General features: G+C 49.5%; 1 protein-coding gene across 1 annotated transcript; it reads right to left on the bottom strand.

The window, feature by feature from the left end:
* Positions 1-167: 167 nt before the first annotated feature.
* CHRNB4 (cholinergic receptor nicotinic beta 4 subunit) lies at positions 168-19,043 on the bottom strand. The gene is made up of 6 exons (XM_067755166.1): positions 18,839-19,043; positions 14,398-14,546; positions 6,777-6,821; positions 6,564-6,673; positions 4,501-5,488; positions 168-1,092 (listed from the first exon to the last, which is right to left on the bottom strand). The coding sequence occupies exons 1-6, from the start codon at positions 18,891-18,893 to the stop codon at positions 952-954; spliced, it is 1,488 nt and encodes a 495-aa protein (XP_067611267.1). The 5' UTR covers positions 18,894-19,043; the 3' UTR covers positions 168-951.
* Between the last annotated feature and the right edge of the window lie 5,053 nt (positions 19,044-24,096).

The following is a 24,096-nucleotide window of genomic DNA, read 5'->3' as shown; positions in this document are numbered from 1 at the left end:
CAGAGCATGTGTGAGGGAGACACACCTGACCCAACCGGGATAAAAAGCAGAACATGACCAGGGCCGCGGAGCATGGAGGAGAGAGCCATTCCTTTCAGGTGGGGAACAAGGGAAAGCTGCTGAGGGGAGGGGGAATCTGAGATTGAAGGAGGGATAGGAGCCATGTCTTCATTCAACAAACATTTATTGAGCACCTACTATGGGCCGAGCTCTGTCCTAGGCCCTGAGGATACTGCAGCGAACACGAAGGGCCAGGTCCCTGCTCTCACAGAGCTCACACTCTAGCGGATGAGGGTCTCGGGTACCGAGGGCTGCTGGAGGAAGGTGTCGGGGTAACGTGGCTGTGGGGAGAATGCTTTGGGATGAGTGACTGGGGAAGGCCCCTGGGGTAGGTGACATTGGACAAATGATGGATCGGAGCAGAGCCCTGAATGATGCAGCCGTGGGAAGAGCTTACGAGACATCTGAGGAAGAAGGTTTGGGTAGAATGTACAGCAAATGCAGAGGCTCTAAGCTGGGAAGATCTTGAAGCATGTGAGGGACTAAAAGAAGGCCAGTGAACCTAGTGGACAAGGAGGAGTGCAGGGAGATGGAGTGAGAGGTAAGCCGGCATGCAGGTCAGATGCCTGGCACACTGTGGGTGCCGGTGCTACACGCATCTTTATCCCCAGTGCCTGCTGCAGGGAAGGAAGCCAAGCCGGAATTAAGGTGTCCAAGGACCCTCCTGCAGCGGGTTTCCTGGGGTTCCTCCAAGGCCTTCAGAGAGGACGGTCCAGGTCCCCCCATCCTTGCCCCTCCCATGACCATGGCTGTTTGATGGGGCTGATGGCTGACAGACTCATTTATTTAGGGCCTCATCAGCCGTGACCCAGAAGGAAGCAGCAGACTGTCCGTCTGGCCACTCACGTCATCTCACCCCACATCCTGGGGGCCTCAGACATGCAGGGCAGCCTAGGGCCCTTCAGAAGGTGTGTGGGTCTGGAAGAGGGGAGGTAGGAAGAGCCCCACAGTGCCGAGCACACACACAACCATGAACACCCACAGGAACAGCCGGTCCACCACCATGGCCACGTACTTCCAGTCCTCAATGACCTGTGGGCAGACAGAGGGGCCGGTTACAGGCACCGAGCGCGGAGGTCCTCCCTGCTTTCCCTCCTTCCCCAACCTGGGGCATCACTATCTGGCCAGGGACCCCGTAGGCCACTTAGAACATGGAGTGGTAAGTTCTGAGTCTGAGGCTGGTCTTTCAGCTGGGTACCTGGGTGCTTCTCAGGTCCTCAATCCACCCCTACCCACCCTGCATGGCATCAGGGAGCCACTGGGAACCAGGCTGTATGGGAAGGTTAGGAATGGAAGGGGTTATTAACGCCACATATGTGATTCGAAACCAAACTGGATTATAAATAAGGGGAATGAAACCTGAGGATCACAGGCCCCTGATCTCATTTTCACCCCAAGCCCCCTGCCTGAGCTGGCTTTGCCCAAAGGAAGACTTGAGGTGCACCTAGCTGAGAGGGGGTTGGGCAATGGGACCCGCAGGACACCTGGAAATCCTGTTTAATTTGCTCAGTTCCATTAACGGCAGTGTCTGCTAGTTCCTGTAATTAAGACCCAGCCTCCTTCCACATCATCTGGGTTTCTCTCCACCTCCTTCCCCGCCCCCCATCTTCTCAGGCCCAGGTGTGGGGTATAGGATTGGCAGAAACATGGCTAGCCTCCTGAGGCGCCACCACAGATGTGCCTGCCTCCTTGGCCTGGGGGAGATGCCCCCAGAGAGACCCAGCATTCTGGTCTCCCTTCCCCTCACCCGCTTGCACACCCCAGCCTGTCTGGATCCTTCTGCATGCATACTTGTCCTGGTGGAGAATGGCTGCATCAGCAGAACTCAGCAGGGGCTCTGGAGCTGGAAATTCGGGCAGCAATGGGCAAGCGATGTCAGTGACCCAATTTGTCAGAGCCTTGGTCAGTGGTGTGCATCTCCCCTCCAGGATGATCCCTGCTCAACCAGCCCCACCAAACACATCCCCAGCCAAACACAGCTGCTGTCTGTTTCCTAGATGCAGCAGGCACCGCCCACTTTCCACACGGCACTCTTGGGTTTCTTTATGACAGCCCTAATTGCAAACAACCGTGTGTGTGTGCACGCGCGTGTGTGCGTGAGTGTGTGTACGCTCCTTTTCCCCTCTTTTTATATTTTTGTGCTATTTATAGTGACCAGTTAATCACCAGGGAGGGTGAAAGTGCTGAAGATGAGAAACAGCCCAGGCTGGCTTAGGGGCAGGCATGCTCTGGAAGGGAAGAAAGCTTCTTCTCTCCAGCTAGACATGAGAAAGTCGATCAACCAGTAAGGCCCCCATGTGTGTCAGTTCAGGGCAAGGCACTGCGAAGGGCAAGGAATGTTAATGACATCAGAAAGATCTGAGTATGGAGCTTGGCTCTGCTCTGTGCCAGCTGTGTGACCTTGGGCCAGTTAATGAGCCTCTCTGGGCCTAGATTTTTTTTCTATTGTAGAATCGGGATTCAAGTAAATGACACTTCACAGGTTCCTGGCAGAATTAGCAGTAACGTATGTCACTTCCTGGTAGAGTGCCTGATGTGTGGTTGGAGCTCAATGAACACTGGCAAATATAATAACTGTGGGCCCTGCCTGGCTCCTTCCCACAAAATGCTTTTAATTAATTGAGTTAGAAAGAGGCAGAGGCCTGTGAGTGTCTACGGGGTGGTGAGACCTTTAGAAGAGAGAGCTCAGGATGCGGGTGGCTCAGCCAGGGCTGCAGGAGACCAGTTTCTCAACCTACATATGCACAGGAACCAGCGGGGATCTGGTGAAAAATGCAGCTGCTGGACCACTTCCCACAGAGATCCCAGCTCAGTCAGAACAGGTGGCCCCAAAGCTGTATTTTGAAAAGTTGCCCAAGTGGTTCCTAATTACCCAGGAGGGCCCCAGTCTGTATATTAATATCTGGGAGTCAATGAATTAGGTGATACTGAGCTACTGAATGGTTCTGAACTAGAGCAAGCATAACTAAATTAATTTTTTAGAAAGTGAAATCTGATAATCCTATAGAGCTGTGCTTCTCAAACTGGACAGAGCCTAGGAACCCCCTGGGGATCTGGTGAAAATGTAGCTGCTGAGCCAGCAGGTCTGGGGTGGGGCCTGAGATGCAGCATTTCTAAACAGCTCCCAGGTGAGACCGGTGCTGCTGGTCCAAGGACCACACTCTGAGGACAAGGGTGTAGAAGAACTTGTGTCCCATATTCCGCTTGTTAGCAATTCTTTCTTTTTTTCACAGTGTAATTTTGGAGCTTTTCCACCCTGCTCTTTTCAATTGGCACTAAATAATGGAATCCCCGTGCTTTCCCTTGAGAATGTGGCTAGTGAAAAGGAATCACAGAAAGGTAAGAACAAGGCGATGCTCTCTTTTTCACGTGCAGCTGCTTGTTGTGGCGTAAAAACCTGTTCAAAGAATCTGATTTGATAAGGTGTTAGAATGCGAACATTCCCAAGAGTCTGAAACTTGTTCTCCAGCCCAGTCTGGAAATGTGTGTGAAAATGTCTAACCGTACCATCACGTTCTGTGTTTAGTTATAAAATTGTCCTTTGAAGCATTAACTTCAAAGGAATCAGTCAAGACACCTAAACTCTAGAGCTCATGGCTTTGCCCTGTGGAAGTAAACTTAACCTCTTTTTAGAAATCTGTAATTGTACTTGATAATTTATTATCCTGGTAGCAATAATATTTAAATGGATGGTTCTATACTCCTAAGAGTTATAAATGTTTGTATGGCTTCTTGGCAAGCCTGACAAGGATGGGAGCATATGCCCTTGGTGCCCTGGCCCACCTGCGTCCCTAAAGGCTGCAGAATTATTTTCCAGCCCACGGCAGCCTTCCACTATCTGCTTGCTTCTCCTCTCTTCTCTGCCCCAGGGCTTTCTCTAGCACCAAAACTGCTTGCTCCACAACCAGCTGGCAAAACCAGGAAGTGCAGGGGAGTTAATGCCCCCAAGGTTACTAGAGCCTTGGGGATGGGAGCTAATGGGCAAATACCCTCCTCCCTCCTGGGGGATGATTCTGAGAGTTGCTTCCATGCTTCCGGCTTCCGCAGAGGCTCTCTGACTGGACTAGCCTCCAGAGCCCATGGCAGTATCCTGCTCACTGATACCGACATTGGCTTTCCGCCTTTCCCTGTCTCACTTTCTCCACTTCCTCACTGTGCTTCCTGGGGATCACTTCTCAAAAAAACTCCCTCTGCCCAGGTGCTTACATCAGGCTCTGCTTTTGGGGAACCCACAACAAACCAAAAAGCATCACTTGTGCTTCCTTCCTATCCCTCGGTGCACGAAACTAGAATAAAACTCATTTCAGTCTTGGACCCCTTATTCAAACAAAGAGTTTGAGAACCCTTGTCTCATGAATTAACTTCAGGAAATGGGAAACTGACTATATTATCCCAGCCTCTTCCATTGGGCGGGTGTTGGGGGCTGGGCTAGCAACTTACACTCTGGTCCTGATCGTCACTCTTCATGTGCTGGGCAATGAAGCTGACACCCTCTAAAGCCTCCTGCACATCCTGCTTGAACCTCCCAGAAGACCTCAGCCGGAAATCCCTGGGGATACCCGCTGAGTCAGAGCCGGCCGGAGACTTGGGAGCTGCAGAGGCAGGGTTCACAAAGTACGTGGAGTTCCCGTAGAGGTTGGAGGAGCTGGTGGGGCCCATGGCCGAGGCGGTGGTGGCGGCCTTGGACTTGGTCAGGTGAGCCTGGCTGGGCTGGGGGGCCCTGGAGGGGCTGCTGTCAGGGCGCTTCATGAAAAGGAAAGTGGGCAGCTTGTGTAGGAAGCAGTGCTTGACCCAGGGCGCCATGGTGTGTGTGCTGGGTGAGCGGTGGTGCACGTTGAGCACACAGACGCTGGTGACGATGGAGAAGGTAACCAGCACCATGGTGAACATGAGGTATTTGCCGATGAGCGGCACGTCGAGGGAGGTGGGCGGCACGATCTTGGAGATGAGCAGCAGGAAGACGGTGAGCGCCAGCAGCACGGAGATGCACAGCGTCATCTTCTCGCCGCAGTCGGAGGGCAGGTAGAAGACGAGGATGGCCAGGGAGGTGATGAGCACGCAGGGGATGATGAGGTTGATGGTGTAGAAGAGCGGCTTGCGCTTGATGATGAAGTCGTAAGTCACGTCCACGTAGCTGGGGTCCTGCGGGTTCACCGTCCTTCGCCCAGGGAGGGCAACTATGTCCCATTCGCCACTGGGGGTGAAGTCATCCATGCTGGCCGTGGGTGACTTGAGGACCATGTCGATCTCTGTGTGGTCGTAGGTCCAAGAGCGGAACTTGAGGGTGCAGTTCTGCTGGTCAAAGGGGAAGTGCTTCACCTCGATCTTGCAGGCACTCTTGTAGATGGCAGGGGGCAGCCACATGATGCTGCCATTGGAGCGGACCACCACATTGGTATAGAGAGACACCTCGTAGGTACCGTCGGCACTGGGGGTGGGGACAGGGCATGGAGGAGAATATCATGAAATCCATAGATGATGCCTGGCTGTTCTTAGAACTCGCCAAAGAGCCCTGCAGGATTATTTCTCACTAATCACTCTTCCAAACCCCCATGCCCTCACTGGAAAGGCCTGCTTTACTTGGCAACTGCCTGGCGGTGAGAGCCCTGCCATGAAACAGCGTGAAGGCTTTACATAGATTTGCTCGTTTAAGCCTCACAACAGTCCAATGAGGTAGATATTATTATCATCCCCATTTTACAGATGGGAAAAACAAGGCTCAGAGAAGTTAGTTGTCCTCTTCAAGGTCAGAAAACTAGTAAGCAGTACAGCTAAGATTTGAAGTCAGGTCTTTCTGTCCTTAGATCACCTACTCCTAATCATTTCTCGCTTCTGCTGGTACAACTGCGACCTGGGAAGTCTCTTTATCCCTCTCCACCTACCTGAGATATTTATGCATATCAAGTCAGTGCTACCAACACCCAACACTGACAAAGCAACCGAAGGTCAGAAAGAGGACAGTATGGGGCTTCCCTGGTGGCGCAGTGGTTGAGAATCTGCCTGCCAATGCAGGGGACACGGGTTCGAGCCCTGGTCTGGGAAGATCCCACATGCCGCGGAGCAACTAGGCCCGTGAGCCACAACTACTGAGCCCGCGTGTCTGGAGCCTATGCTCCGCAACAAGAGAGGCTGCGATAGTGAGAGGCCCGCGCACCGCGATGAAGGGTGGCCCCCGCTTGCCGCAACTAGAGAAAGCCCTCGCACAGAAACGAAGAGCCAAAAATAAATAAATAAATTAAAAAGCAAGTTTAGAAAGAAAGAGGACAGTATGGAGGACAGAAAGAGCACTGGACTTGGGGTCAGGATGGTGGCCCTGGTCCCAGCCGTGCCTGAGTGAGTCGCAAGGCCCTCCCCATCTCTGTCCTCCAATTCCCCATCTGTAACCGAGGGTGCTGGCTCTGCTCATCTCTAATTCCTCTTGCAGCCTGACCGCTTGGAAGTCGGGGTGAAGCACAGGGCTGGAGGCCTGGCCCTCACCACCTTGGCCAGCCCTGCCACTTAACTTGTTGTAAAGCACGATGTCAGGCAGCCAGACGCGCTTTGCGGGGATCCTCAGGATGTTCACACCCTCATAGCGGGAGCTGTTCCAGGCCAGGCGGTAGTCTGTCCATTCCTGAGCAGACAGGCAAGGCCCCGTCACTTGTAGGTCCCTCGCCGCCAAGGGGCAGCCCTGGAGAAAACGCCTCCTTGGGCTGGGGACCCTGCAGGGCACTTACCTGTTTCAGCCAGACATTGGTGGTCATGATCTGTTCTCGCTCATTCTGGGGAGGGAAATGAGGTTATCAGTTCACCTGTTAGGAGGTGATAGACCACACTTTATCAAGCAAAAGTCTCCGAGCTCCAGGGCCATGTGACCAACCACCAACTTAACATCCTCGGAGGGCTCAGACGTATTTCCCACCCGACATGCCTGCGACAAACCTCATGATCTTCACCCAGACCTGGGCCTCCACTGGCACTGCCATCTCAGTGAATGGCATCCCCCAGCCATACAATTCCACAAGCCAGAAACCTGGCAGTCGGCCCTGATCCCTTGCTCTCTGATCCATCAGTAAGTCCTGTAGGTTGTACTGCCTACATGAGTCTCAAATTTGTCTGCTTCTCCCCATCTCCTCTGCCACCATCATCTGTTACCTGGACTGTTGCAGTAGCCTCCCAACTGGCCTTCCTGCTCTGCCTTGGCCTGCCTTTAGTCTATTCTCTATAGAGCAATGTGGGTAATCCTTTTAAAATCTCAGCTCCTCAGACTACATCTCTCTGCTGAAACCCTCCACTCCCCTCCCATCTCATCTAAAGTGAAAGCCAAAGTTCTGCCCAGGGCCTACAAGGACATCCATGATCTGCCCCCCTCCCCCACCTCCATCCCTATTAGCTCTAGTACCTCTTACCTCAACACTTTCCTGTTTGCTCATCCCACTTCGGCTATACGTGTCTCTTTGCTTCTGCCTTTGCACATGTTATTCTCTCTTCCTGGAAATCCACACAGCTGACTTCCTCACCTTCTTCAGGTCTTCCCTGACCTTTCTACATAAAATAGCACCCCGTTCCCCTCTCTCCCTGCTTCATTTTTCTTCTTTTTTTAAAATAATTAATTAATTAATTAATTAATTTTTTGGCTGCATTGGGTCTTCGTTGCTGTGCACAGGCTTTCTCTAGTTGGGGCGAGCAGGGGCTACTCTTGGTTGCAGCGTGCAGGATTCTCATTTTGGTGGCTTCTCTTTGTTGCAGAGCACAGGCTCTAGGCATGCGGGCTGCAGTAGTTGTGGCTCGCGGGCTCTAGAGCACAGGCTCAGTAGTTGTGGCACACGGGCTTAGTCGCTCCGCGGCATGTGGGATCTTCCCGGACCAGGGCTCGAACCCATGTCCTCTGCATTGGCAGGCGGATTCTTAACCACTGCGTCACCCCTGCTTCATTTTTCTTTATAGCTCTTATCACCGCTGGCCACCTCTATTTGTGTATTATATGCCACCTCCTACTAGCATCTAAGTTCCTTGAGGGCAGACAGCACCTAGAAGGGTATCTGGGATGTATCAGATGTGAAATAAATATTTTCTGAAGAATATAAGAATTCTACCACAATAATCCAGGCCACCATAATCCATCTCTCACCTGAACCACTGCAAGGCCCTCCCAACTGGTCTATGACCACTCTGCACACATACCCCATACAGACACACATCTATTCTTCCTCTGCAGCCAGAAGAAACTTCCAAAGTTCCTGCCATTTCCCCCTTAATCCTATTTTTACTTAGGTCACTTCTGTGGCTTCCTTCACATATAAAATAAAAATCCAGCTCCTTCACAGGGTCTGCAAGGTCTTGCCAACTTTCCTGGCTTCATTTCACCTTTATTCTATGCCCTTCCCCCGCCATCCGCCCTGGCCTTCTTTAGTTCTCCAAATGTGTCTTGTGCTCTCCGTCTGTACCAATTTCCCTGCCTCTTCTTCACCAAGATAACTTCCAGCATCTTGATATCAGCTTGGGAATCACTTCCTTTAACTAGGTAATCATATCAGTAGAAAAAGGTTCAGTTGCCAGTCACAGAGAGCCAGAGTAACACTGCCTTAAATAAGTTTATTTCTGTCTTGTAACAGTTTGGATGTACAGGCATACCTCGTTTTATTGTGCTTCACAGATACTGCATTTTTTCAAAATCAGAGTTTTGTGGCAACTCTGTGTGGAGCATCTATTGGCACCGTTTTTCCAACAGCACTTGCTTACTTCGTGCCTCTGTGTCACATTTTGGTAATTTTTGGAATATTTTAAACTTTTTCATTATTACTGTATTTGTTACAGTGATCTGTGATCAGTATCTTTGATGTTACTACTGCAAAATATTACAACTCACTGAAGGCTCAGATGATGGTTAGCATTTTTTAGCAATAAAGTATTTTAAACTTAAGTTATGTACATTGTTTTTTAGACATAATGCTACTGCACACTGAATAGACTACAGCATAGTGTAAACATAGGTTTTATATGCACTGGGAAACCAAAAAAAATCATGTGACTTGCTTTATGGTGATATTCACTGTGTTGCGGTGGTCTGAAACCAAACCTGCAGTATCTCTGAGGTATACCTGTAATATGGTGGCTTTGCTCTACAAATTAGGGACCCAGGTTCCTTCCAGATTTCTTCTCTACCACACCTAGAGTGTGGCTCTCATCTGCATGGTCCACAATGACTGCTGCAGCTCCAGTCATTACACCCACATTCCAGACTGTTGAGGGGTAGATGGGAAGAGGAAAGAGAGGATGCATGCCAATTGTCTCCCCCCAACCCCAAATGTCTTGTTTTAATTAGAGTATTTAGGCCATTTACATTCAGTGTAGTTACTGATAAATTTGGGTTTAAACCTACCATCTGTTTTCTGTTTATTCTCTTCTCTCTTTTCTTGCCTTATTTTGGATTAACGATTTTATTACCCATTTCTCCCGATATTAATGTGACTCTTCTTTAGGTAGTTACTCTGGAGTCTGCAATATGCATATACTTGACTTTTTAGCATCTAATATAAATTAGTTCTTTCATCACTTCCAGAACAAGGCAAGAACTTTAGAACATTTCAATTTTATCTACCCCCTCCTTACTTTTGGGTTATTGTCATGTATCTAATTCTACATATAATTAAAACCTTGCAAGATATTTTTTTCTGTTTTCTTATACTGTCAATATCAATTCAAATTCACCCATATATTTACCCTTTCTGTTGTGCTTCATTCTTTCCTACATTTCTATATTTCCATCTGGGATCATTTTCCGTATTGGGTCTTCTTGTATTAAATTCTTTCTCTCTCTCCCCTGAAAACATCTTTATTTCACCTTCCTTTTTTTTTAAATAAATAAATTTATTTATTTATTTATGGCTGTGTTGGGTCTTCGTTGCTGTGGGCAGGCTTTCTCTAGTTGCAGTGAGTGGGGGCTACTCTTCGTTGTGGTGTGAGGGCTTCTCATTGTCGTGGCTTCTCTTGTTGTAGAGCACAGGCTCTAGGTGCACAGGCTTCAGGAGTTGTGGCACGTGGGCTCAGTAGTTGTGGCTTGCGGGCTCTAGAGCTCAGGCTCAGTAGTTGTGGCCCACAGGCTTAGTTGCTCCATGGCATGTGGGATCTTCCCAGGCCAGAGCTCGAACCCGTGTCCCTTGCATTGGTAGGCAGATTCTTAACCACTGTGCCACCAGGGAAGCCCTCACCTTCACTTTTTTTTTGTTTTTTGTTTTTTGGTTTTTGTTTTTGCGGTATGTGGGCCTCTCACTGTTGTGGCTTCTCCCGTTGCAGAGCACAGGCTCTGGACGCGCAGGCTCAGTGGCCATGGCTCACGGGCCCAGCCGCTCCACGGCATGTGGGATCTTCCAGGACCGGGGCACGAACCCTTGTCCCCTGCATCGGCAGGTGGACTCTCAACCACTGCGCCACCAGGGAAGCCCGTCACCTTCATTTTTAATTATATTTTTACTGGTGGTATATTTCTAGGTTTGCAGTGTTTTCTTGCAGCACTTAAAAAATGTCATTCAATTTTCTGGCTTCCATTTTCAGCTGTTAGTTTTATTGTTGCTTCTGACTTTTGTTTCCCCCGACTGCTTTTAAGATTTTCTTTTTCTTTGGTTGTCAGGAGTTTGAGTATGATGTACCTGGGTATGATTTTCTTTGTATTTACCCCTCATAGGGTTCACAGAGCCTCTTGCATGTGTAGCTTAATGTCTTTAGTTAGTTTTGGAAAATTCTCAGTCAGTATCACTTCAACCTTTGCTTCTTATTTTTATTCCCATTCTTTCTGGAACTCCAAATACACATTAGACCTGACATTTTTATCCTGTATCATATTATCTTCTTTTCTGTATTTTCCTTTCTTTTTTCTATAATTTGTCTAGATATTTTCATTTGACCTCTCTTCCTGTTCATTAACTTTCTCTTCTGCTATGACCAATCTGCTATTAAACCCATCTAATAAATTTTAACCTCCATCATTATAAGTTTCTTGAACATATTAATGCATCGCATTTTAAGAATGTTTATTTATTTTATTTATTTATTTGCGGTACGCGGGCCTCTCACTGTTGTGGCCTCTCCCGTTGCGGAGCACAGGCTCCGGATGCGCAGGCTCAGCGGCCATGGCTCATGGGCCCAGCTGCTCTGTGGCATGTGGGACCTTCCCAGACCGGGGCACAAACCCGTGTCCCCTGCATCAGCAGGCGGACTCTCAACCACTGCGCCACCAGGGAAGCCCTATTTTGTTTATTTTTAATAGTGGTGAAATACATATAAGTTTTACCATCTTAATGGTAGTTATTTAAAAGTCTACGTCTGATGACGCCAATATCTGAATCATTTGTGTGTCTGTTTCTCTTCTTTTCTCTCTTCGTTTTTTCTTATTTAGTCTTGTCTTATTGCCTGCCTAGTAAGTTTTTATCTGACTTTATCTGCCTCCAGGGACGACTGACTTTGGCTTTATGGCAGGCAGTTAGAGGAAGGACAGATCACCTTCATCTAGTCTGTGACTGAGCTGGTTCAAAGCAGGTTTTAGTTTTTGTGAGGGCTGGTCTGTTCTTGATTCATTTTGACTCTTAGCGATGCTCCTTGCAAGGTCCTCACCTCCTTAGTGGGGCTCCAATTCCAATTTGTGTCATCCTAGCCCTGTAAGAGTGCCAAGCATTCAGCTAGGCTTCCCAGCCTCTTAGCCACCACTCTGTACTCAGCTCCCTAGCCCCTTGGCTCTATACTGTTTACCAATCATCAAACAACAGGAAAAGCACCAGAAGCTATCAGGGTCACCTCCTGGATCCTGGTCCTTCAAGTCCTGGCTAAGCTCTCTAAGACCTTCAAACAGATTTGGGGTAGGACAGGCATTTTTGTCCCCCTTTTCTAATTGTTCTTGTGGAAAAGTTAATCTGCAACAAGATACTCTGTCATTACAGAAAGTTGAAAACCTTCATCTGTCTTAAAAAATAATTTTTTTAAAGTTGAGGTACAATTTACATACAGTGAAGTTGAGGTACAATTCACAGACAGTGAAATGCATAGATCTTAAGGGTACAGTTTGATCAGTTTTAACAATGCATTATTCAGGTAACCCACCTCCTTTCTAGGTATAGAACATTTCTGCCACCCAGAAAATTCTCTCCTTCTTTAGTCCAGTGCCTTAGTCCCCTTTACTCCCCCACAGCTGCCTTCCCAAAGGCAGTCCTGGCCTTCCCAAAGAGCTGCTTCTGAAGGCTTGCTGGCCTTACACAGCACAAACTCCCTGCCTGCTCCCTAGAAACTTCCATCTTTAAATTGGTTATGCCCATAACCCTTCCTCCTTGAAAACCAAACCCTGAAATACAAAAGGAAAAATAACCCCCCAAACCTCATATTTGTTCTGTACACAGCTTTCAGGATTATGACAGCTCACAGTGCTACACTCATAGGCATGGGGCTGGAGGCTGTGTGCCCTCCTCCTTCTGGTAACTTCTGTTATCCCACAGGGACCACAGAGCAGATCTGGCAGGGGCAGCCTTAGCCTGGAAGTGTGGCTAGAGAGCTGCCTTCCTGTTCCCCCTCACCAGGGCAGCAGCTGCAAGGCAGCAGCTGCAAGGCTGCAGCTGGGCTCACTCCATTAAGCAAAAAGCCTTTGGCTGGACAATAACACTCAGACACCAGCCTGGGAGTGGCCTGGCTGGAAGCACTTATTCCTTCCAGTTGGCCTTCGGAGGGGAGAGGGACAGAGAGCACAGGCTTTTCACCCCTCCCCCATTCTTGGGCTGTGCTTCCTCCCAGGGGAGGAAGCCAGCCATTAATCTGGCCAAAGCCTTCAGTGAGGGCTGTAGGTTGGAGGGGCTGGGTTTGTGAGGGCTGAGTGTGCTAGAGAGAGAGGGTGGCAGTAAGAAGGCAGCCACCAGACCAGAGGAGGCTCAGCCGCATTGGTTGGCTTCCCAAGGCTCAGGAGGCGAGGCACGGTGGATTTCCAGTGTGCTGGCAAGGTCTTGGGAAAAGGAGTGGCCAGTCAGTGTGCAGGGCTGGGAGTCAGGCAATTTGGGATCTACTTCTGGCATCGCCAGAACTCCTGGACAAGGTCCTAGGTTGTTCATCTGATCTTTTTCCATATGCATAAATTAAGGAATTTGTCTAAACTTTGAGACCCCTGACTTGGCCTCTAAGTCATGATTCTTTCATTCCAGAAATGCCGTCTGTGCCTTTGCACGTGCTCTTCTCTTTGCTAGGGATATCCTGCCCACTTTGTGCACTCTAGTTTCCCAGTTTGGAGTCACCTGCCAATCCATATCCCAGAACCAGTTAAAATGCTTTGGCTTCAAGCATAGCTGGATGTTCCACAAAACATCCAACTACGAGCGGCTAAAACAATAAGGACATCTGTTATATCACATAAGAGAGCAGGCCAATCATTTCAGCGTTGGTTAATGCAGTAATTCAATGATGTCGGGATTCTAGGTTGTTGACAGTGATGTTAGGACTCTGATTCTCCTGTTTTTCCCCCACAATCATAAGATGGAGGCCATAGTTCCAAATATAAAACCTTCACATGACAATGTCTATGGCAGGAAATGGCAAATCTTTTCTTGGGTCCCTTTTTGAGTATAAGGAAAACTTTCCCAGAGATGCCCCGCCCTTTTAGGCAGCCCCTACATCCCAGTGCCAGGGCTACAGCTCTTGCCTAAGCCTTAACTAATTATTGGCTGGAGGAATAGAATTACCATGGTTAGCTACGACTTAACCATACGTGGCAAGGAGGCCGGAGAAGGGCCCATGAAGTTCGTGAGTATCCAATATCAAGTCATAGTTTTATTAACAAAGAAGTTGTGAGGCAGGAATGTCCACTGGGTAGCCCGCCAATGGGCCTGCCATAGACAAGGTGGGCCTCCAACATGGCCATAAGCTTCTCCTCCTTCTACCCTATCATCTCCCCCAGTCTGCTCAACAGATGACCTCACATACCCCCTACCTACTGGGGGGAGATAGGAACTAGGTACAGAAACCGATGGGTACAGAGGCCCAGGTGTAGGGACAGGGCCAGAGGCAGCTGCTGCATCGGTCTAGCCAACTGAGGGTCTGGGTAAATGAGGGCGATCACTGCAGGTATGGAAATGAAGAATGGATTACAGAGTGCAAAAGTAGGGTTGTCAGGTCTTGATGTGTGGATGTGGGGCCTCGTAGGGAGTGCTGAGGAAGGTGCCTGAGGGAACCATGGCTCATTGCTAATCTTCCCTGTGGCCCTTTCCACATCCCCACGCACAGGTTTGGAGCCCTGCCCCTGGAAGCAGCTCTGAGGGGGGCATGCATATGAGGAGCACGTAGCATACTGTGTCCAGCCGTGGGGAAGGCGCAGCTGCCCCCTGTACCTACCACACTGATGAGCTGCGCCAGGGAGAGCTGCAGCTGGATGGAGATGAGCTCTGAGGAGCTGGTGGCTGGGCGGATCAGGTTGTTGTAGCGGGTTTTGTTCAGGAGGTCATCCATGAGCTTCTCCTCCGCGTTGGCCACGCGGCAGTCCCCTGGGAAAACACATAGTCAGATCTGCTGGGTCCTCATCCAGCTGATGGCAGTGAAAGGGAGAGCTGCGAGGGCCGGAGAGCACAAGTGCCCTCGGGGCCAGCTGGAGCAGCTAAGGGGCTGCCAGGCCTGCCTCTCCTTGGAGACTTCAAATTAAATCTACCCAAGACAGAGCTCAGCCCTCTCCTCCCACGCCCTACATCTTCCTCCTCCTGTTCCGTCTAGCAATGAATGGCACCCCACACTCTAGACATCTAGTCCAAAACCTGGGCATCTGTTTTGACCCTTTCCTTGGTTCATCCAAGGGGCCACCCAGTTCTGTCTATTCTACTTTCCAAATCTCTCAGTCTGTCCTCCCCTTTCCATCCCTCCTGGTCCTGGCTCACCACCCTGCCCCAGGCTCTTCCAGTAGCCTCCTTGCTGGTCTCCCCACCCCCACTCTGCCCCTGCCATCATGTCCCATTCAGTGCCGGAGTGGTCTTCCTGCAGCTACTGAACCAGAGCCCATCCCTGCCCGTAACCTCTCAGAGCTGTAGGCAGAATTCAAATCCAAACGTTCCGGCTTGGCATCCAAAGCCCCTTGGCACCAGCATTTCTTCCTCAACCTGATCTCTTCTTACCTCTCCACCTCTATGCCCAGGTACTGTATATTTTGGCCATATATACCGCTTTCCTTTCCCCATGTGGCCTTCATTGTCTCACTTCTAAATCTTCAAGCACACTCTTTCTTCTGCCAGGACAGCCCCCCGGCGACCAGCCGTCAAATATCTGAGAGTCTTTCTTGTGCCAGGCATTGTGTTATGCGCTGGGGACCCTGGCTCCTGCCCTCAGGGAGCCTCCTGTGTAGTGGAGGAGAGAGATTATTCAAACGTGGGTTTGTGTGCAGAGCTGGGGAGATGGTGGTGCTTTCACTGAAAGAGCAAAGGCCTGGGCTAGGGGGAGTTTGCTGGGATCAGACTTGGCCCTACAGCGTTCAGGGTGTACCTTGAGACACCAAATGGAGGGGTCCAGCTGGCAGTTGGCTCCTGGTCTGGAGCTTAAAGGAGAGGTCTGGGCTCAGAACCATACCTGCGAGCCAGCAAACACAGCCTCCCGCAAGGAGCCTGACCTGGCCGGGAGCCCCACTGAGCTCCCACAGCCCCAGATCTGCCCCTTTTCACAGCCCAGATCTCTTGCCATGTGGCGTTTGGGTCTTTGTCCCATCTCCCTCACACGTCTGGGAGTGAAGGGGAGGTTCAGGAACTCCATCGTTCACTCTGGTGACGTCAGGTAAGGGCAGTTTGAGGAGGGGCCTGGGAAAGAGGGAGCCTCAGAGGAAGGTCAAGGACACCTGAGCAGGAGACCCCAGGAACAGGGGAAGAGATGCAGGTGTGCAGAGCAAACAGTGTCGGGGGGCAGGCAAGGAAGTGGGTAAAGGATAAGGGAATAAGGGAGGCTGAGGAGGTGGGGTTGGGTCTGCCGGCTCACCAGGCCCAGGACTGGGATTACATCCTCCGCTGAGGGGCCAGTTCACTCTGTTTTACCAAATCCCACCCTCTGGATGCGGCCAGAGGGCCCAGAGTGTGAACTGCCTGACAGAGCAAGTCTGAGGTGGACTCCTGGGTGGGTGCTGGGCTGGACACGAGGCCACGGAGAGCAGCCACCACCCTGCCTGCTCCATGCACTTTCCAACTCATTGCCTATCTGGAGCAAATGCAGCATTTAGTGCCTGTGAAAGATGCTCCCAGGGCACCCGCTGCCCACTGTCCCTCCCCCAACCTGCCCCAGGCTGTCCAGAGGGGGTCCTGTGGATGCTTGGCCTACATACTGAGCCCTGCCTCTCATACCCTGGACCCCCTCCCAGAGGCCAGCCGCTTGAATCCCCTGGAAGCCAGTCTGTAGCCCCAGGTTATAGCTGGGTCTCTCCCATAGCCCCTCTTTAATATATATATTTGAGTTGACCCATCATTTCAGCAGGGTATGACTTGCCCAAGTCCATCAAGCATGTCTGGGACAGCTCGGGTCAGAATCTGAGGCTTCTGGTCCCCAGCCCTGCAGTGCTGGGGGAGGCTGGATCCCACGTCTCTGCAGCCCCAGGAGGCTGGTGTACCTAGGTTCCTGAGAGGCATGGGCTGCTCTGCAGGCTGCGGGGGCTTCTGTTCCTGCTCCAAGCCCACCTGGGATGCTCAGGTTGCTCACCTTCGGGCCTGTCCTGCCTCTCAGTCATTCAGCTGGCCCCCAGGGACCCTCACCCATCTTGAGGACCAGTTGTGGGATCCAGAGAAAGAGGTTCCGAAAACCTTAGACCATTTAGCCCACTCTCTATTTCTTATCTGGGGAAACTGAGACCAAAGAGGGCGAGGAACTTACTCAAGGAGTCCCAGCAAGTCAGAGGCAGAGCCAGTTAGAGGCCCTCCCCTAACCCCTGTGTCTTCTTTCGCGCCCTTGCTAACTTCCCCGTAAGGAGCCTGTCCCTGCAGAAGCCATGTTGGTGTCCACAGCCAAGTGTGTACTCATGCCTGTGCCTGTGTTTGTACTTGTATACATGCATGGGGGGCAGAGGGGTTTCCAAACTATATTTGTTTAGGCTTTTCAGTCTACTGCTTTATGCCTGTGAGGCCTGCCGGGTTCAAAAGACAAGGAACAGGCCTCTCACCCCCAGATGACAGGGGTGGCCCAGAAGAGGTGGAAGCTTCTAGGGCACAGTTGGGGGTCACCTCCCAGCCCTGGGGCCGGCACAGTTACACAAAGAGGCCACCACTAGGGGTCAGTCATGACCCAGTGATTCTGAGAAGGAGTGGGCCCGCCCTGCCTCTGTCCAGGGCCTTGCCTTCCTTGGCCTTCTCTGGAAAAACTGCTCCCCACCAGTAAGGGGTTAACGAACAGCCTGAGAGGAAGCCATGGCTGGAATTCTAAAACGTGTGAGTGTGTGTACAGTCTGAAAAAGCAGGGCTAATGGTAAAAATCTATATTGGTAAAATGGAAAGGCAATACCTATTGGTTTGGAATACAAACCACAGAAAGTCAAGGGTCAGTGGAATCTTGGCAAGCGGGCATCTGAAAGGCAGCGTGATTTTCAGTGGCATATGTTTGTCCTTAACTGAGGAAGGGAACAAGAGATTTGTATTTATTAAAAGGCAGCTATGGATTCTTTTCAAAAAGTTGAGGTTATTACGTGTTACGAAAAGCTCACAATATATTATCAGTAGCTTCTCCAATCATGTGCAAGAATCACCTGGATACGGGTATAAATGCAGATTCCCAGGCTCCACTTCCGGAGATTCTGATCCTGTGAGCCTAGGATGGGGCCCTGGGGATGTGTAGTGGGTGTTTCTGATGCAGGTGGCCCCAGGACCGTCCTTAAGAAACACTGCAACTGACTCACATCTGAGTCCCTAAGTATGTAGTCAAGGCATATCATCCCCATAGAACAGATAGGGAAACTGAGGCCCAGAGAGGGTCACTGAGCAAGTGGTGACAGATCCAGGATGCACACATGGAGTGCAGACACCATCTTTGGTGAGATCTCCGCTTCCCTATAGGAACTTCATATGTCCCCCTACCCCTTACCTCCAACACCCCTGGTGGTGTGTCTCTGTCCAAGGAAGATATAGCCCTGGTCCTCTAGGCTGACTAGGGCTTGGAGGACAAGCTTGGGCTGGAGGGAAGGAGCTGAAAGAGTCCTTGGAACTCAGGTGGGGAGACTGAGGCCGGGAGCAGACAATCCTCACCATATCTGGACTCGCCTTGGAAGGGGTGACTGGATTTCCCTTCTGGGTGTCTGCAGGTTCCTGAGGGGCAGGCTCCACTTCACCAGCCCCGCACTCAGCCAAGCTGGCTGCCCCGGCCGGCCAACCGCTAGGAGTGGGTGACCAGAGGCAGAGGTGCCATAAAAGTGTGTTTCTAGGAGATCCACTCCCAAACACACTTGGGCTGGCGAGTTGGGTAGCGCCACCCTCCACCCTCAGGCTAAGTTTCCCTATCTACAGTAGCGCTGGGATTAAGCAGAGCTGCCTGTCAAGCGGGTACCACTCAGCCCCGCTGCCCAGCCCAAAGGCGCTCCATATGGAGGGTGGCCCTGGCGGCCGCGCAGAGGACAGGCGGTCCCCACCCCAAACGTCGCAGACCCACTCATCCTGACCCGCCCCTGCTGCCGCGAGTGGGCTTAGTCCCGCCCACGCCCCCATTCGTCCCGGACAATCTCGGGCCACTCCCCTGGGTGCTCGACACCCTCCCTTCCTTCCCACCTGTGGCCAGTCCAGCCGGGCTCTGGCCGACCCAGGCGTCCCTCCCTCCTTCCCCGAAGAGAACTCACCTCGCCCACAAAGGGCAACCAGGGAGAAAAGGAGCAAGGGGAGCGGGCTTCTCATGACGGGCGGGGGCTGGAGAGGCAGCCGAGGCGAGTTCAGCGGTCGGACTACCCGGGCACCGGCGGCCGCGGGCAGGCGAGTGAGAGCCGGTGCCCACGGTCTCGGAGGTTTGAAGTCGTGGTGACGGCGGGCACTAGGACCCCGGGGAGAGCCCAGCCAAGCCCGCTTGGGGGTAGCAGCTGTGAGCTACGCCCACAAGGGGATGGGGCGGGGCAGAAGAGACCCCAGGGGCGGGGCCGGCACCAACCCGGCGGGACTGGCTCTTTTCGGCCAACTGCCTAGGGTCGACTCCCAGCGGCTGGCCTCTGCACTTCCCGACCTACTCCGGCCTCCAACTTTCCTTGAAGGGAGGTCGGCGGGACCGTGCATGCACCCTTTGTACTGCTGGGGAGACTGAGGCAGACGCTGGCTCGGGATCCCTCTACTGTTGGGGAAAGTGGTTGTACTCCAGCCGGAAGGTCCCTGGGCTTTGTCTGCCGTCAGGACCCAGGAGGTCTTTCAGAAAAAGATCTCAAGTCTATGCTCATGCGGTTTGCTGAAAAAAAGGAGCACTGCAGGGAGTGGGGAGTAAGCCAGCTGGAGTGGGGCGCAGCTATCTGCAGACATTGGGGAAAGGGCGCTTAGGAAAAGCGTGTGGAATTTGGGAGGGTGAAATAGCTCAGGGTCCCCTTACCTAGATTGGGTGACTGGGGAAGGGACAGGATGGAGCCAGAGTGGGCTGGCTGTGTCCTCCCCCTTGAGCCTTACAACCTGTGCTGACCCCAGGCAGCTCTGGTGACTCAAGGGAGCAAGCACCTCCTCCTCCAGCCAGGTGGTCTTGGGTAAGTGTCGGAATCAGTATCATTCCCTTGGGAGCTGGGGGACCTCACAGGCTAGGCATCAGTGCCAGGGCAGCCCTACTTTTGGACCTGGCCAGAAGTGGTGCCTCAATCCAGGATCCAAAAGAGCCTTTGGCATATTCCTGTAGCCCATGGCACTCCTCGCTCGCACTCCACCTCCCCACCCACCCCCTCCCCTGTCTGGGTTCCAACAGGCAAACCTAACGACTGGGACTTCCCTGGTGGCACAGTGGTTAGGAATCCGCCTGCCAATGCAGGGGACATGGGTTTGAGCCCTGGTCTGGGAAGATCCCACATGCTGCGAGTAACAAACCCATGCGCCACAACTGCTGAGCCTGTGCTGTAGAGCCCATGAGCCACAATTACTGAAGCCTACGTACCCTAGAGCCCACACACTGCAACTACTGAGCCCGCGTGCTGCAACTACTGATGCCCGCGGGCCTAGAGCCCGTGCTCCACAACAAGATAAGCCACCACAATAAGAAGCCCGCGCACCGCAGCGAAGCATAGCCCCTACTTGCGGCAACTAGAGAAAAGCCAGGCACAGCAATGAAGACCCAACACAGCCAAAAAAAAAGAAAAACTAACAACTGGAGGGAGGGTGGGAAGGGCAGGGTCTGGGAGAGTGATCGCCTACAAACGGCAGCTTTGCCACCTTCTCTCCAGGACTCTCAGTCTTGCTATCATATTGCTTCCCCCAATGTCTTTTTTGCTATAATCTGACATGTTGACATATTCTTTTAAAAGGAACACTGTTGAAATGGAGCTGACTTTCCCTTTAAGATGGCTTGTAGAATTAAGGTTTGAGTGCATCCTCTCCTCTCCAAACTGCAGCAATAAATACGTGAAATATATAAAGCAAACCAAAAAGACATAGCCAGGCTGAAAAAATAAGATCTCCATGAACTAAAATCAAAAAAGAAATGCAAAGTGATGGGGGTGCTGAAGCCTGGAGCCTGCTGGGCTCTGGAAGCCAAAGGCAGTGGCAGGTCCTTAGTGATAAAAAGGGACTAAAAGACTCCTGGATAGAAGCTGGGGGCTTGAATGTACCCCAGTCCCTGAAAGGATGCTAGGGTAGGGATGCTGCTGCTGACCTGTTATCTGAGGCCCTAACTTCATAGGATGTGTATTATCCCTCATGTACCACAGTATGGGAGCTTGAAAATGCCATAAAACTTGGAGGCATCTGCAGAACCTTAAGTTAGGTAAGCAAAGGTGAGAGGGTAGGAAGGGAGAGAGAGAGGGAGAGGGTATGATGTCCATTCAAAACAGCCTAACGTGCTGGAACATAAGTGAAGTGCTCAGAGAATGATCCAGAAAGGATTCCACTGACCAGATCTGGGACAATTTTAGCATTAAAATAAATAATATTGATGAATACTCATTGAATAAAATTAGAAACTTTAAGACTATATTGAAGTAAATAAATGATGAAAGTTTGATGAGAAATGAGGAACTTACATAGTTTCAAAGTACCTCCTCACAAAATACTTATTAATTATAAGGGGGAAAAGAGTTGACAGAGGAGAAACTTTGCAGATACCACCTGTGGTAGGCTGAATAATGATCCCCAAAGATGTCCACATCCTAATCTTGGAACCTGTGGATGTCACTTTATATGGTGAAAGGAACTTTGCAGATGAGATTAAATTAAAAGGTCTTGGGATGGGGAGATTTTCCTGGTGGGACCGATGTAGTCACAGAGATCCTTATAAAGGGAGACAGGGATCAGAGTGACAGAATGTATGTGAAGATGGAAGCAGAGATTGGAGTGATGTATACATGAACTAAGGAATGTCAAGGCAGCCTCCAGAACTGAAGAGGCAAGGAACAGATTCACCTTTGGAAACTTCAGAAGGAACCAGTCATGCCAGTTCATTGATTTTAGCCCCATAAGACTGATTTTGGACTTCTCACCTTCAGACCTGTAAGAGAAAAAAATTTATGTTTTTTCAAGCCATTTGTGGTAATTTCTTACAGCATCATTAGGAAACCAATATACTACCTTAACCAAGTGATCAAAATTAGTATCATGAATAATGGGGCAAATCAAAATTGTACATTACCTGATAGGATGCAGTACACAGAGTTCCTTCTGTGATATTCCTGCCAAAGATGTATGACTTGAATCTAATCATGAGGATACATCAGACAAACCCAGATTATGGGACATTCTATAAAATAACTGATCTGTTATCATCAAAAGTGTCAAGGTTGTGAAAGTCAAGGAGAGACTGAAGAACTGTTTCAGATAGAAGGAGACTCAAGTGACACCACAACTAAATACAACGCTTGATTCTGAAACAGATCCTTTTGCTATATAGGACTTTATGGGGACAACTGGCAAAATTTGAATGGGGTCTGGGGATCAGATGGTAGTACTATGTCAATGTTAACTTCGTGATATCGATGGCTATATTTTGGCTATATAGGAGATATCTTTGTAGATAATGCACATGAAAGTGTTCAGAAGCTTGTGTGGTAAATGTATTCAAAATGATGCAAGGGGGAAAAGTTCTGTGTATGGTACTTGCAACTTTTCTGTAAATTTGAGATTGTATTTAAAAAAGCAAAGTGAGCCTACAAACCAAGATTTGAAAACGTCAGCAATCAAAGGCTAACAAAGGTAGCAAACGAAATAAAGAAATCGGCGAATTCACTCCAGATGAAATACATTTTTATAGAAGTATGACAAATAATTTTTAGAAAGAAAAGAAAAAGAGGAAATGCTACCCAAACTTATTTGTTGAGGATAGTATAATTATGGTACTAAACCAGACAAGGACATACAAGAGAATTATAGACCAATATGATTTATGGGTATTTGTCACAGGGAGATGGCATGGCTTAGTGGTTAGTACGTGGCCCCTGGAGCAAGGCAGTCTGGATTTGTATTCTGGTGTCACTGCTAATATTCTCTGTGACCTTGGGGAGGTGACTTGACTGTTCTGTGCCTCAGTTCTCTCATATTTCAGAGGAGGAAATAACCTTCAAAACAATAGACGTTCTAGGATGAAATGAAATAATTCATGGAAAATGCCTTAATGGTGCCTGAAACATAGAAAGCACCTAATAAATGTTAGCTATTATCAGTTTTCATGAATGTAGATTCAAAAATTCTAAATAAAATAATACCAAAGTTGAAAACAGCAGTGTACACACAAAAATAATGCATCATGGCAAAGTAGGGTTTATTCCAAGAATACAAGAGTGAGTCAACATTAGATAAATCACTAATGTACCTTAACAGATTACTCACGCAATGCAGACTGTTAGCAAACTAGCTTCCTTAACCTAATAAACATGTAGCAATGATCAGACTTAATGGTAAAATTTTAAAAGCAATTTCCATCAAAGTCAGGAATTAGACAAGGATGCCTTCTATCGTGGTTCCTATTCAGCACTACACTGGAGGTCCTAGGCCTTCATGTGCTAGCTTAAGTGATATGAAATTGCCATTTTTTTAGGTCACAAGTTGCCCAACAGCAGCAATTTATATGATTCAACCTATAAAAGAAAGAAAGAAATTTAAGAATTGGAAAGGAAGACTACCTGTATGTGAAGACAATATGATTGTCTATGTAGAAAATCCAAGAGAATATACAGATAAATAATTAAGACTAGTAAGAGAGTAGATTGATGAATTCAAGATCAACTTTTAAAAACTTATTAGTATTTTATACCTGAGTAATACCAAATTATAACATGTAATAGAAAAAGAGATTCTATTCACAACAGCAACAAAAATCTGAGATTGCATCAAGCAAAAGATACACAAGACCTTTCATGCAGAGTATTATAAAAATTACTCCAGGACTTAAAGGAAGAACTGACTAAATGGAAATATATAACATATTTATGAATGTAAGGACTCAAATTATAAAATGGAAGTACTTATATTTATGAACAGGAGGACCTATATTGCAATTATATCACTTATTACCAAATTAATCTATAAATTTGATGTGATTCCCACACAAATCCCAATAGAATTTTTCATGGAACTTAATGCGTGGGTTGTAAAGTCCCTATAGAATTCAAGGGACCAAGAATAGTGTAGCAGACACCAGTGGTGCCCTGCCCCTGTCCCTCAGCATCACCAACCCCATACATGCCAGGGAGTTGATGCCTCCAAGAGCAGCCTTAGTGTATTAATCATGCCTTTTTATTTTCTGATGTTTTGACATCTGAAGATTTGCTGATCCTGGAGAGACTCCTCCTCCCAGGGGTTAGCCAATTTCTAGAGATAATAAAGGACTCACCTGCAAGTGCAACTTCCGTATGCAAACCAACCGTCCAAAGACCACAGCCCTCAACCACCTCCTTATCAGGCTCTTATACTCCAGACCACTATCCATCTGCCC

This window comes from Pseudorca crassidens, chromosome 1, assembly GCF_039906515.1.
Source record: "Pseudorca crassidens isolate mPseCra1 chromosome 1, mPseCra1.hap1, whole genome shotgun sequence".
Taxonomy (NCBI): Eukaryota; Metazoa; Chordata; class Mammalia; order Artiodactyla; family Delphinidae; genus Pseudorca; species Pseudorca crassidens.
Note: the sequence above shows the minus strand (reverse complement) of the source record. Positions and strands in the feature narration are given on the sequence as shown.

Bases quoted from the DNA above. Each gene is read 5' to 3' on its own strand.
- CHRNB4 (XM_067755166.1), bottom strand. From the start codon at position 18,893: ATGAGAAGCCCGCTCCCCTTGCTCCTTTTCTCCCTGGTTGCCCTTTGT. The intron at 14,547-18,838 runs GTGAGTTCTCTT...GTGTTTTCCCAG, and splicing joins GGTTGCCCTTTGTGGGCGAG to GGGACTGCCGCGTGGCCAAC. The intron at 6,822-14,397 runs GTAGGTACAGGG...TTCCCTCCCCAG, and splicing joins TGGCGCAGCTCATCAGTGTG to AATGAGCGAGAACAGATCAT.